Here is a 13494-nt window from a genome sequence, read left to right on the forward strand (position 1 = left end):
ATGTATATGTGCATTAAAATATGATACTTGTTTTTCCGACTTCACTCGTATGATAGGCACTAGGCTCATCCACCTCATTAGCACTGGCTCAGATGCACTCCTTTTATGGCTGAGCAGTATTGCCTTGTATAAATACGCCACAGCTTCTCTACCCACTCTTTTGTCAGGGGACCTCAGGTTGATGCTCTGTCCTTGCTGGTGTAAGGAGTGCTGCGTTTTACACTGGGATGCATATGTCTTTTCTGGTGAATGGTTTCCTCAGGGTGTATGCCCACGAGTAGGATTGTTGCATCATATGATGGCTTTATTCCTAGTTTTTTAAGGAATCTCCATACTGCCCACCATAGTGGCTGTATCAGTTTACATTTCCACCAGTGGTACAAGAGGGTTCCCTTTTCTCCACGCCCTCTCCAGAATTTATTGTTTGTAGATTTTTTTGATGATGGCCATTTTGACTGGTGTGAGGTGATTCTTCAGTGTAGTTTTGATTAGCGTTTCTCTAACACTGGACAATGTTGAACATTGTTTTGTGTGCTTATTAGCCATCTGTATTTCTTTGGAGAAATGTCTGTTTGGGTCTTCTGCCCATTTTTTGATTGGGCTGTTTGTTTTCCTGATGTGATCTGTATGAGCTGCTTATATATTATGGAGATTAATCCTTTGTCAGTTGTTTTGTTTGCCATTGTTTTCTCCCACTCTGAGGGTTGTCTTTTAATCTTGTTTATAGTTTGCTTTGCTGTGTGAAACTTTTTGCTTAATTAAGTCACATTTGTTTATTTTTATCTCAAAGAGGATCTTGTTGTGATGCATGTCAAAGAGTGTACTTCCTTTATTTTCCTCTAAGAGAGCTTTGTAGTTTCTGGCCTTACATTTAAGTCTTTAATCCATTTTGAGTTTATTTTTGTGTATGATGTTAGGAAGTGCTCTCGTTTCATTCTTTCACATGTAGCTTTTTCACAGTTTTCCCAGCACCCCCTATTGAAGGGGCTATAAGACGCTTACTTTTTAAGACATATTCTGTACCTTTTAATAGATTTCTTAGACGTTTTGTTAGGTAGATTCCGTTACTAGAATTTATCTGTGAGTTTGGAACCTAGAAAGATCCCTGTTAGGTAACTGAAATAGCTGTTGTGATGCCTTTAGACATTATTCTATTTATGAAACTCTCTTCAGAGCATATGTTACATATACTCTGGTTTCTTGGTATACAGGTAATAAAGCAAAAACATTAATAAGAAAAAAGAATATATATATGTATGAGCCATGCTCATATTAATATAAACAAATGACTGTTAAATAAATGAAGCAGAAGGGACAAATCTTCCCTAATGAAGACTTCCAAAAATGTGTTTTGGGGTTGGAATAGTCACTGGGATGAGCAGAAATGGAATAAACTTTGGACAGTTGAAAATCTTCCCAAAGAATCAAATTCAACAGTATACTTAAAGATACTGTGTCACAATCAAGTGAGTGTAGCTTATTCTAGGAATTCAAGATTGGTTTAAGATTAGGAGATTAGTTATTGTAATTCACCATATGATCATCTTAATTGATGCAAAAGAAACATTTGACAAAATTCAAAAACCTTCACTTTCATGATAAAAACACTCAAAGTTGGAATAAAAGGTAAGTTTCTCAACTTGATAAAGGGCATCTATGAAAAACTGTAACATTTAACATCATACTTAATGGTGAAGGACTAAAAGCTTTCTGTTGAAGATCCAAGAACAAGATAAAGATGTTTATTCTCACCACTTATTTTAAACTTTGTAGTAGAGGTTCTCATCAGTATAAACAGGTCAGAAAACCAAGTAAAAAGCCTCACATTAGAAAGGAAGGAGTAAAACTGACTTTTTTCCCCACATATTACATAATCATCTATGTAGAAAATATAAATGGAGACATACATCTTGTTAATGGATTGGAAGACTCAATATTATATGATATGAATTCTCTCCAAATGGATCTATAGATGCAATGTAATCCCTATAAAAATCCCTTTAGGTTGTTTTATGGAAATGAACTAGGTGATTCTAAAAGATATATAGAAATGTAATAGCCTAGAATAGCCAAAACAACTTTTGACAGCAAAATTGGAAGATTAACATACCTAATTTAAAGACATACTAGAAAACTTAAGCAGTCAAAATGGTTTGATACTGATACTGACATAAAGGTTGACAAATAGTATGAGGAGAGAGTTCAGAAATAAACCCACCCACATATAGATAAGTGCTTTTTTTAAGAAAGGTACAAAGGTAATGTAGTGCAGAAAGAATAGTCTTTTTAAGAAATGATGCTGGAAAAAACCTCGAATAGCCAAAGTAATCTTGAGAAAGAAGAATGGAACTGGAGGAATCAACCTGCCTGACTTCAGACTCTACTACAAAGCCACAGTCATCAAGACAGTATGGTACTGGCACAAAGACAGAAATATAGATCAATGGAACAGAATAGAAAGCCCAGAGATAAATCCACAAACCTATGGACACCTTATCTTCGACAAAGGAGGCAAGGATATACAATGGACAAAAGACAACCTATTTAACAAGTGGTGCTGGGAAAACTGGTCAACCACTTGTAAAAGAATGAAACTAGAACACTTCCTAACACCATACACAAAAATAAACTCAAAATGGATTAAAGATCTAAATGTAAGACCAGAAACTATAAAAGTCCTAGAGGAGAACATAGGCAAAACACTCTCCGACATGAATCACAGCAGGATCCTCTGTGACCCACCTCCCAGAATATTGGAAATAAAAGCAAAAATAAACAAATGGGACCTAGTGAAACTTAAAAGCTTTTGCACAACCAAGGAAACTATAAGCAAGGTGAAAAGACAGCCCTCAGATTGGGAGAAAATAACAGCAAATGAAGCAACAGACAAAGGATTAATCTCAAAAATATACAAGCAACTCCTGAAGCTCAATTCCAGAAAAATAAATGACCCAATCCAAAAATGGGCCAAAGAACTAAACAGACATTTCTCCAAAGAAGACATACAGATGGCTAACAAACACATGAAAAGATGCTCAACATCACTCATCATCAGAGAAATGCAAATCAAAACCACAATGAGGTACCATTACACGCCAGTCAGGATGACTGCTATCCAAAAGTCTACAAGCAATAATTGCGGGAGAGGGTGTGGAGAAAAGGGAACCCTCTTACACTGTTGGTGGGAATGCAGACTAGTACAACCGCTATGGAGAACAGTGTGGAGATTTCTTAAAAAAAACTGGAAATAGAACTGCCATATGACCCAGCAATACCACTCCTGGGCATACACACTGAGGAAACCAGATCTGAAAGAGACACGTGCACCCCAATGTTCATCGCAGCACTGTTTATCATAACCAGGACATGGAAGCAACCTAGATGCCCATCCGCAGACGAATGGATAAGGAAGCTGTGGTACATATACACCATGGAATATTACTCAGCCATTAAAAAGAATTCATTTGAATCAGTTCTAATGAGATGGATGAAACTGGAGCCTATTATACAGAGTGAAGCAAGCCAGAAAGATAAAGACCATTACAGCATACTAACACATATATATGGAATTTAGAAAGATGGTAATGATAACCCTATATGCAAAAACAGAAAAAGAGACACAGATGTACAGAACAGACTTTTGGACTCTGTGGGAGAAGGCGAGGGTGGGATGTTTCAAGAGAACAGCATCAAAACATGTATATTATCTAGGGTGAAACAGATCACCAGCCCAGGTTGGATGCATGAGACAAGTGCTCGGGCCTGGTGCACTGGGAAGACCCAGAGGGATCGGGTGGAGAAGGAGGTGGGAGGGGGATCGGGATGGGGAATACATGTAACTCCATGGCTGATTCATGTCAATGTATGACAAAACCCACTACAATATTGTAAAGTAATTAGCCTCCAATTAATAAAAATAAATGGGGAAAAAAAAAAAGAAACGATGCTGGAAATAATTGCATTTATATGTTCAATTAAAAGAGTTTAAATCCATCCCTCATATCTTAAAACTTAACCAAAAAAGGGGACATAAACTTAAATGTTAAACCAATAAATATAAAGCTTCTTGAGAAAACCAGAAAAAAATCTTTGTATCTTGTTTTTGGCACAGATTTCTTAGATAAAGCAATAAAATCAAGGTTCATATAAAGGCCAATTGATAAATTTGAGTCCATAAAAACACAAAACTTTGTTCTTTAAAAGACATTCTTAAGAGAATAAAAAGATAAGCCACAATCTGGGAGAAAATTCTGCAAAGCATTTATCTGATAGAAAGACCTATATATTCAAACTCAGAGAGAAAACTCCACGGTAAGGGTAAAAAGCACATTAAAACCTTGGAAAAATATTTTGATAGTTCACCACAGGAGATGTATGGATGACAAAAATGTGGATAAAAATGTGCTCAACAGTAGTTATTAGGGAAATGCAAATTTAAATTGAGTTACTGCTATGCAACTCTTAGAATGGCTAAAATTTAAGGAATTGATTTTGTCAAGTCTTAATGAGATGTGGAGGTACTGGAATTCTTATATACTGCCATTGAGAATATGAAGTAGAACAACTCCTTTGGAAAGCAATTTTACAGTTTCTTTAAAAATTAAACTTATATCTAACATGGGTTCTAGCCATTCCACTTCTAGGTAATTATTTACCAGGAGAAAAATAAATGGATGTTCATATGTGTATATATACATGAATATACATGTCAGCTTTATTTGCAGAAGGAGAAACCATAAACAACCTAACTGTCCATCAACAGATGAATGAATAGATAAACTGTAGCATAGGATGCAGTGGAATACTACTCAGCAGTGAAGAGGAATGGACTTTTGTTACATGGCAACAACATGAGTGAACTGGAAAAGAACTGCTGAATGAAAGCAGGCAGACAAGGAAAAAATATATACTATATTATCCCATTTAAATAAAACTCTTAAAATATGTAACTATTGTGACAGAAAGCAATGGGTGGGGAGGGAGGAATTAACCAGGTACACAAAATTTTGGACTGTGTTCACTATTTTTATTAGAAAAGTTTCATGGTTATATATTTAAGTCAAACCTTTCAGAATTGTATATTTTAAATACTTGCAGTTTATTATATGTTAATTATAATTCAGTGAAGCTATTTAATAAAAAATAAAAGGAAAGCAAAGTAATTTTTCTTTTGCCAAGATGTTTTGTGGTGCAGTTGGAAATCAGTGACAGTAATAATAATAACATTGTCTAAGCATTTGAACAGACAGTTCAGGTAGTTGCCACTGATATTTTTAAAAATATTTTTTAATTTTGTATGTCAGTCTACATGTGAATGTAAAAGTATTGAGAAAAATGATGACATTTTCCCTTTCTTTTTCTCCCTACTCCCCTCTTTCCCCCTTTCTTTTTAAAAACAGGAGTGACAGTTCATTCAGATTCTTTGTATTCTTTTTCGTCTATATTTGTCAGTTTGCTGTACATGTCCTCCAGGCTGCAGGATTTCATAATTGGGGTAACTGGTAAGTCATTTACCTTAATTACTCTAGTTATAATCTCTTCTTCTAATATCTTAATATAATTTTTGAATTCCTAAAAAATATTTGACATAGAAAAACCAGATTAGCAAAAGTAAACAAATATTAAAAAAGGCAATTAAAAAATTTCCTAAGGACTAACCTTTGAAGGAATTTAAGAAAAGAGTACTTGTTATGTGTAAAGTGCTATTTTAGGTATGTAAACATGTAGACACATAATTGCAAACACACATGCACATGTCTGAAAAGTAGAGTCACTGCATGCTTGTTAAGGATCTATCTTTAAACAATAGAATCATTCTTAATATGGGAAAATGCTCACTCAGTGGGGTCCCTCAGGAACTGAGACTATTTAGACCCTGGTTAGAAGGTAATAGATTTTATATCTCTCTTCAGATACTCTAGAGCAGACGTTCTTTGAGTGAAATGGTACATAGAAGAATACATATTTATAAAATCATCCCTCTCTGTCTTGTAACTGTTGCATACAGTTGAATTTTTGTAAGGTAAAAGCATATACAAAGCAACTTTGCTGCATTATGTATGTAAACAAAACTGATCATGTAACTAGAGTATATTTGAAGACTTGAATGTAGTATGTGACTACTGAATTAGAGCAGACACTGAAAGTGATAGCTTTGCAGATCTAACGAGCACATATACATGCATACAATTTATTAGGGTATTTTAAATCAGTTCTAGGAAAAAGTAGTGTTCATTTATCATTTTAAAAATTTTAGTCTTTGGCATTTGACAGAAAGATGTTTTAAATATTTAATTAAAAAAATACACTGTTTATGTTAACAGTACTTTCTTAATGAAGCCAAAATAATTTCTTTTGCTTTTTAGTACAGACTTAGGAAAAAGTGTTAAAACTAAGCATAGAAGCATGTGAGGTGACTAAATAGCACAGGAATCTGCTAGTGAGGGTGCATGCAAGGTGACCTGTTATAAGCTAGATCTCATGTAATTCATCAGACTTTAAAAAAATCAAGCTGTTTATTCTGAGATAATTGTTGAGTCACAGACTTGATAAGAAGTAATGAGAGATCCCCAAGTATCCTTTGTTTAGTTTTCCCCAGTGGTAGCATACTGTAAAACTATGGTATAGTATCAAAATCAAGATCTTGACATTGATACAGTAAAGACAGAAGATATTTTCATCGCCAAAAGATCCTTTATTCTGCTATTTATTGCCATACTCACTTCCGTCCTTAACCCTAGCAGTTCTGATCTGCTTGTCCCCTCAGTTATGTTATATAAATGGAGTCATACAGTCCGTAGCCTTTAGCTTTTTCCACTAAACATGATACTCTGGAGATTCACCCCGGTCGTCGTGTCTGTGAGTAGTTATCCCTCTTCATTGCTGAGCAGCTGATGGTGTGGATAGAAAACAGTTTGTTTAACCACTCACCAGTTGAAGGACCTCAGGTTGTTCCCAGTTTGGGGCTATTCTGCTATAAACATTCATGAACAAGTTTTTGTGTGAACATAAATTTTCATTTGCCTGTGATAAGCACCCAAGAAGAGTGTAATTGCTGGTTCATATGGAAGTTGCATGTTTTTTATTTATTTTATTTTATTTTATTTTAACGGGGAAAATATTTATAATACATCAAAGTATCTCTATCCAGAATATATAAAAACACTTGTAATTCAATAACAAGAAAACTAGTAATCTATTTTTAAAAACAGGACAAAATTTGAGTATTTACCCAAAGAAGGTATGTGAATTAATAGGCACATGAAAAGACCTATGACCTCAATAGTCATCAAGAAAATGCAAATTACAATCATGATGAGATAGCATCAGACAACTATCGTAATTGTTAAAATTTTGTTGTTGTTTAGTCACGAAGTCATGTCCAACTCTTTTGCAACCCCATGGACTGTAGCCCTCCATGCTCCTCTGTCCATGGGATTCTCCCATTTCCAGAATACTGGAGTGGGTTGCCATTTCCTTCTCCAATGTTTTTTATTTTTATTTATTTATTTTAAAATGATTTCCCCCTGCCTGGGGCTGTCCGCTAACAAGGGATTGAACCTGTCAGAATCCTAACCACTGGACTGCCAGGGAGTTCCCTGTTTGGTGTTTTTAAAAAGCTATTTTCCAGACAGTGTTCACCAGAAAAGCTGCACCATTTTACAGTTCCAACAACAACATATGAGTGCTTCAGCTCCACATCTTCACCAGACTCTGGTGTTGTCACTGATTTTTTTTTCAAGCCATTCTGATAGCTGTGCAGTGATGTCACACTGTGGTTTTAGTATTTGCTTCTCTAATGTTCTATGGTGTTTTATCGTTTTTTGTGCTTGTTTGCCATCTTTTATATCCTCTTGGTGAACTGTCTCTTCATGTCTTTGTCCACTTTCTAATGGAAATTTTTTTAATTTTAAAGATTTAAGGTTGAGATATGAAGGTTCTTTATATATTTTGGATACTAGCTCTTTGTTGAATATGTGGTTCTCAAATATTTTCTTACATAATTAAACAAAATTTAAAATAAACTTTAAAAAAATAATAATAAACTCATAGGTTTAAAAAATGTAAAATCTTGTGTTCATATTTAAGGCTCTGTATTTTGGTGCTTAGGTTTGAATTCAGACTGTGCTGTTTTTATTAGCTGTGTGACCTTGGGCAAGTCACTGAATAATCTTGGAGACTCACTTTCTCATCTGTGAAATAGGGATTAAATATTACATATCATAGGGGGCTGTTGTGAGAATTAAACGAGTTAATGCATACGAAAAACTAAAATGTTGCCTGGCTCATAAGTGCTGAATATATGTTAGTTATTATGTGATTGTTTTTAAAATTGTGTGTTAACTTATTTGCCTAATTATGCTTTTTAAAAATTTCATAGTGGTTGGATTTCATCCCTTACTGGTCTCAACAAAAGTATTCCTGTTGGAATCATGATGATAATTATAGCAGCACTTTTCACAGCATCAGCAGTCATCTCACTAGTTATGTTTAAAAAGGTAAGTGAAATTTTGTGTCTTTAAATTTTTTTAGTGAACCTGATACTCAGTTCTCATTTTCCGATCTTGCTGATTTAGTGTAACCTCAAGTCATTTTATTGTTGTTCTTAATGCAAGTTTGCTCTCTGAAGATTACTTCTCACAATTAAAAGCTCTGTATAGAATGGGCTTCCCTGGTGGTCCAGTGGTTAAGGCTCTGTGCGCCCAGTGCAGGGGGCGTGGGTTCAATCCCTGGCTGAGGAAGATCCTATATGCTGAATGGTGAGGCCAAAAAAAAAAAGGTTATGCATAGATAAATTTTAGAAAATTGTGTCACATTTTAAACTTCCTGTAAAAAAGGAGTATTTTAAAATTTTATTAACTGAAGCCTTCTTTTATTGAAGAATCAACCTCATTTTTAAAACTTGTTATCCTTTTGTATATTCTGATTTCTTTTTTTGAATATGGCATAGTAGCTCAATTAATAAATAGAAGTAACCATTCTGTGTGTAGTGCATACGTTTTATTTGTATTTAAAATTTGAAAACACTAAATTATTTTATCTAAGAATATAAAGTGAGCTGGTAACAGATTCAGGCGGTAATACAGATTGAATTTTGGTTTTAGTAAAAATTCCAATTAGCTATACAGTTGGCCTTCTATATCCACAGGTTCCACATCCTCTAATTTGAGTACTGTGAATTGAAAATATTAGAGAAAAAAATTCCAGGAAGTTCCAAAAAGCAAAACTTGAGTTTGCTCCACGTCGTCAACTCTTTAGATATTACCTAATTGATTTAATAACTATTTACATTGTATTATATTGTATAAGTAATCTAGAGGTGATTTCAAGTATACATACAGGAAGGATGTGCTTAGGTTATATGCAAATGATGCCCCACTTCGTATAGGAGACTCAAGAACATCCTTAGCTTTTGGTACCCTTGGGTGTGAGGGTAAGGGGTATCATGGAACCAATACCCTACAAATACTGAAGGATGACTGTTGCTTCTTATAGAATTCCCATGGCTGTTTTCATTGCCCTTAAAAATGATTACATAGGGTAGGGGAAAAAATAAATATTTTTATTTTATATGAAGTTTTACTGTGTTTTAGATATGTAGTTCAGTTCAGTTCAGTCGCTTAGTCGTGTACGACTCTCTGCGATCCCATGGACTGGAGCTCGCCAGGCTTCCGTGTCAGTCACCAACTCCTGGAGTTCACTCAAACTCATTTCCGTTGAGTCGGTGATGCCATCCAACCATCTCATCCTCTGTCATCCCCTTCTCCTCCTGCCTTCCATCTTTCCCAGCATCAGGGTCTTTTCCAGTGAGTCAGTTCTTCACATCAGGTGGCCAAAGTATTGGAGTTTCAGCTTTAGCATCAGTCCTTCCAATGAATATTCAGGACTGATTTCTGTTAGGATGGACTGGTTTGATCTCCTTGCTGTATTATTATATTATCTAATACATTAGATATATACTAATGTATATATTTTTTTTTTACTGGTGTATAATCGCTTTGCAGTGTGTGTTAGTTTCTGGCGTACAGCGACGTGAATCAGCTCTGTGTATACATAGATCCCCTCACTCCTGGACCTTCCTCCCATCCCTCCAGGTCATCACAGAGCTCCAGGCTGAGCTCCCTGTGCGATACACCGGCTTCCCACTAACTATGTGTTTCACACCTGGTAGTGTATACATGTCAATCCCAGTTTCCCAATTTGTCCCACCCTCCCCTCCCCTCACTGTGTCCACATGTCCCTTCTCTATGTCTGCATCTCTGTTCCCACCCTGGAAATTGGCTCATCTGTACCATTTTCCTAGATTCCACATGTTCCAACATGATATAGAAACCTTGTGAATGACACCTATGTTTTAAAATGATACTTTTTGATGTGTCTCACATTAAAATAACATTTTTTCCCTTTAATTTGCTGTCTAGTCATTTGGAATATGTACAAGGATTACATAGAAATAACTGTAGCTTATATTTAGGAAAACTACATTCTTGAAATAATTGGCTTGTATGTTTTCCTTTAATCCTTCTCAAAACTGTGAAACTTAGGCTATATTCTTCCTGTCCATATTTTCCTACATTTTTTTCTCTCTTAAAAGCTTTTACTTCCTTTTAGACATACATATGCGTAACTATTGAAACTGCTTTCTGAAGTTACTCATTCCATTTTCCTCCTTGGACTCGGAAGCCTTCTGTGTTGCAGGTGGCCTTCTTCCTCAGCCTTCTTAATGATGTCCTGATTCTCCTGCCTCTGAGACTAGTCTTCCTCCTTCAGTTCTTTGTTCAGTTCACAGTAAAAGTCATCTTCAGTGCGCTCAGTTCTCTGCTCTGTGCTTTTGCTGTGCAGTCTTTTCTCCCTTGGGTATTTCAGCCTTCCGCATCGTTTGAGGCTCTTCCCCACCTGAATGGACTAGGATCTTGGAGTTGAAAGACAGTACTTTGCCCAGCTGTTTAGTGGCATCTTCAGGTGACTGTTGACCTGCTCTGGTTGATTGGTGTCATTGTCTCACAGTTCAGTTCAGTTCAGTCGCTCAGTCGTGTCCCACTCTTTGCGACCCCATGAATTGCAGCACGCGAGGCCTCCCTGTCCATCACCAACTCCCGGAGTTTACTCAAACTCATGTCCATCGAGTCGGTGATGCCATTCAGCCATCTCATCTTCTGTCGTCCCCTTTTCCTCCTGCCGCCAGTCCCTCCTAGCATCAGGGTCTTTTCCAATGAGTCAGCTCTTCACATCAGGTGGCCAAAGTGTTAGAGTTTCAGCTTCAACATCAGTCCTTCCAATGAACACCCAGGACTGATCTTTAGGATGGACTGGTTGGATCTCCTTGCAGTCCAAGGGACTCTCAGGAGTCTTCTCCAACACCACAGTTCAAAAGCATCAATTTTTCGGTGCTCAGCTTTCTTCACAGTCCAACTCTCACATCCGTACATGACCACTGGAAAAGTCATAGCCTTGACTAGATAGACCTTTGTTGGCAAAGTATTGTCTCTGCTTTTTAATATGCTGTCTAGGTTGGTCATAACTTTCCTTCCAAGGAGTAAATGTCTTTTAATTTCATGACTGCAATCACCATCTGCAGTGATTTTGGAGCCCCCCAAAATAAAGTCTGACACTGTTTCCACAGTTTCCCCATCTATTTCCTATGAAGTGATGGGACTCAATGCCATGATCTTAGTTTTCTGAATGTTGAGCTTTAAGCCAACTTTTTCACTCTCCTCTTTCACTTTCATCAAGAGGCTCTTTAGTTCTTCACTTTCTGCCACAAGGTGTCATCTGCATTTCTGAGGTTATTGATATTTCTCCTGGCAATCTTGATTCCAGCTTGTGCTTCATCCAGCCCAGTGTTTCTCATGATGCACTCTGCATATAAGTTAAATAAACAGGGTGACAATATATACAGCCTTGACGTACTCCTTTTCCTATTTGGAACCAGTCTGTTGTTCCATGTCCAGTTCTAACTGTTGCTTCCTGACCTGCATACAGGTGGCTCAAGAGGCAGGTCAGGTGGTCTGGTATTTCCATCTCTTTCAGAATTTTCCACAGTTTATTGTGATCCACACAGTCAAAGGCTTTGGCATAGTCAGTAAAGCAGAAATAGGTGTTTTTCTGGAACTCTCTTGCTTTTTCAACAAACCAGTGGATGTTGCCAATTTGATCTCTGGTTCCTCTGCCTTTTCTAAAGTCAGCTTGAACATCTGGAAGTTCATGGTTCACGTATTGCTGAAGCCTGGCTTGGAGAATTTTGAGCATTACTTTACTAGCGTGTGAGATGAGTGCAATTGTACGGTAGTTTGAGCATTCTTTGGGATTGCCTTTCTTTGGGATTGGAATGAAAACTGACCTTTTCCAGATGCACCATAAACTCATCCTTTTTTCAGAATTAGCAGTCCTTCCAGAAGTTCTGATCCATTTTCAAAGAAACATTTGTTGGTACCACATATTGCATGATTCCATTTACATGAAATGTCTAGGGGTGGGCTGGAGGGTGACTGCAAATAGTTATTGTTCAGTCGCCAAGTTGTGTCTGACTCCTTGTGACCCCACGAACAGCAGCATGCCAGGCTTCCCTGTCCCTCAAACGGTCATAGAATTTCTTTTTTGGAGGTGATGAAAATGTTCTAAAATTAGATTGTATGTATAGACACATATATTCAAAACACTGAATATACTAAAAACCATTGAATAGTATACTTTACAAGGCTAAATTGTATAGTATGCAAAATTTATCTCAAGCAGTGTTTTAAAAAGAAAATCTATTAAGTACCAATTATGAGTGAGTGATCCTGAGTACTTTCTCATGTGATTGCCTTTAAGACTTATGTCAGTGCTTCCATGACTTCCTTAGTCACTTTCTTAGAAATCGGCTTAGTGTCTGCTCCATCTTTCTGTCGTCTTTTCCATTTCCAACCTCAGCTAACCCAGAAATTGTTTTTACAAATAACTTATACCCCACTTCCTTCAGTCCACTTTTTGTATACTTACCATATTAATACATTAAAAAAATCATCCCAAACAAACCCAGCGCTCTGAAGATTTTTGAAAGTGAACCTCATGCTGGGAAATGAGACTGTGGTGGTTGTGGTGGAAGGGCTGGTGGTGGCCTGTCACAGCTCTGCTGGATCTAGAGTTTCTACTCCATTTGAAGTGTGCTGTGCCGTTTCTTTCAGTCCATCATATACATTCCTTTGTCTCAGTTTTGTGCATGGCATACTTGACCTCTGGGCTACTCTGTCAATCGAAGACTTATAAGCACTCTTTCAAGACCTAGTTTCAGTTTCATATTCTTTGTAAAATAAGGAATTTAAATGACATGATTTTATGAAGTATAATAAATGGAGATAATATATGTTAAAATATAGTTTGAGCCAGATTTCTTATTTGTAATGGCAAGAATTTCTCTTAATTTACTAGCCATTGAGATCCAATGAAAACACCTTTCTTTTTATTTCCTTTTCCATACTTGCTCAGAACTTGGCTGTTTTTTCCTTCCCTTTT

General features: G+C 36.5%; 1 protein-coding gene across 2 annotated transcripts in view; it reads left to right on the forward strand.

Moving 5' to 3' along the window:
* SCAMP1 (secretory carrier membrane protein 1) overlaps positions 1–13494 on the forward strand; it is a 130653-nt gene that overhangs the window by 96397 nt on the left and 20762 nt on the right. For both annotated transcript variants that reach the window (XM_065940059.1, XM_065940058.1), the window contains 2 exons: positions 5400–5501; positions 8381–8498. In XM_065940059.1, coding sequence (XP_065796131.1) covers positions 5400–5501; positions 8381–8498 — 220 coding nt within the window. The remainder of the gene's footprint in view (positions 1–5399; positions 5502–8380; positions 8499–13494) is intronic.

This window comes from Muntiacus reevesi, chromosome 7 (genome assembly GCF_963930625.1).
Source record: "Muntiacus reevesi chromosome 7, mMunRee1.1, whole genome shotgun sequence".
In the NCBI taxonomy this organism is placed as follows: Eukaryota; Metazoa; Chordata; class Mammalia; order Artiodactyla; family Cervidae; genus Muntiacus; species Muntiacus reevesi.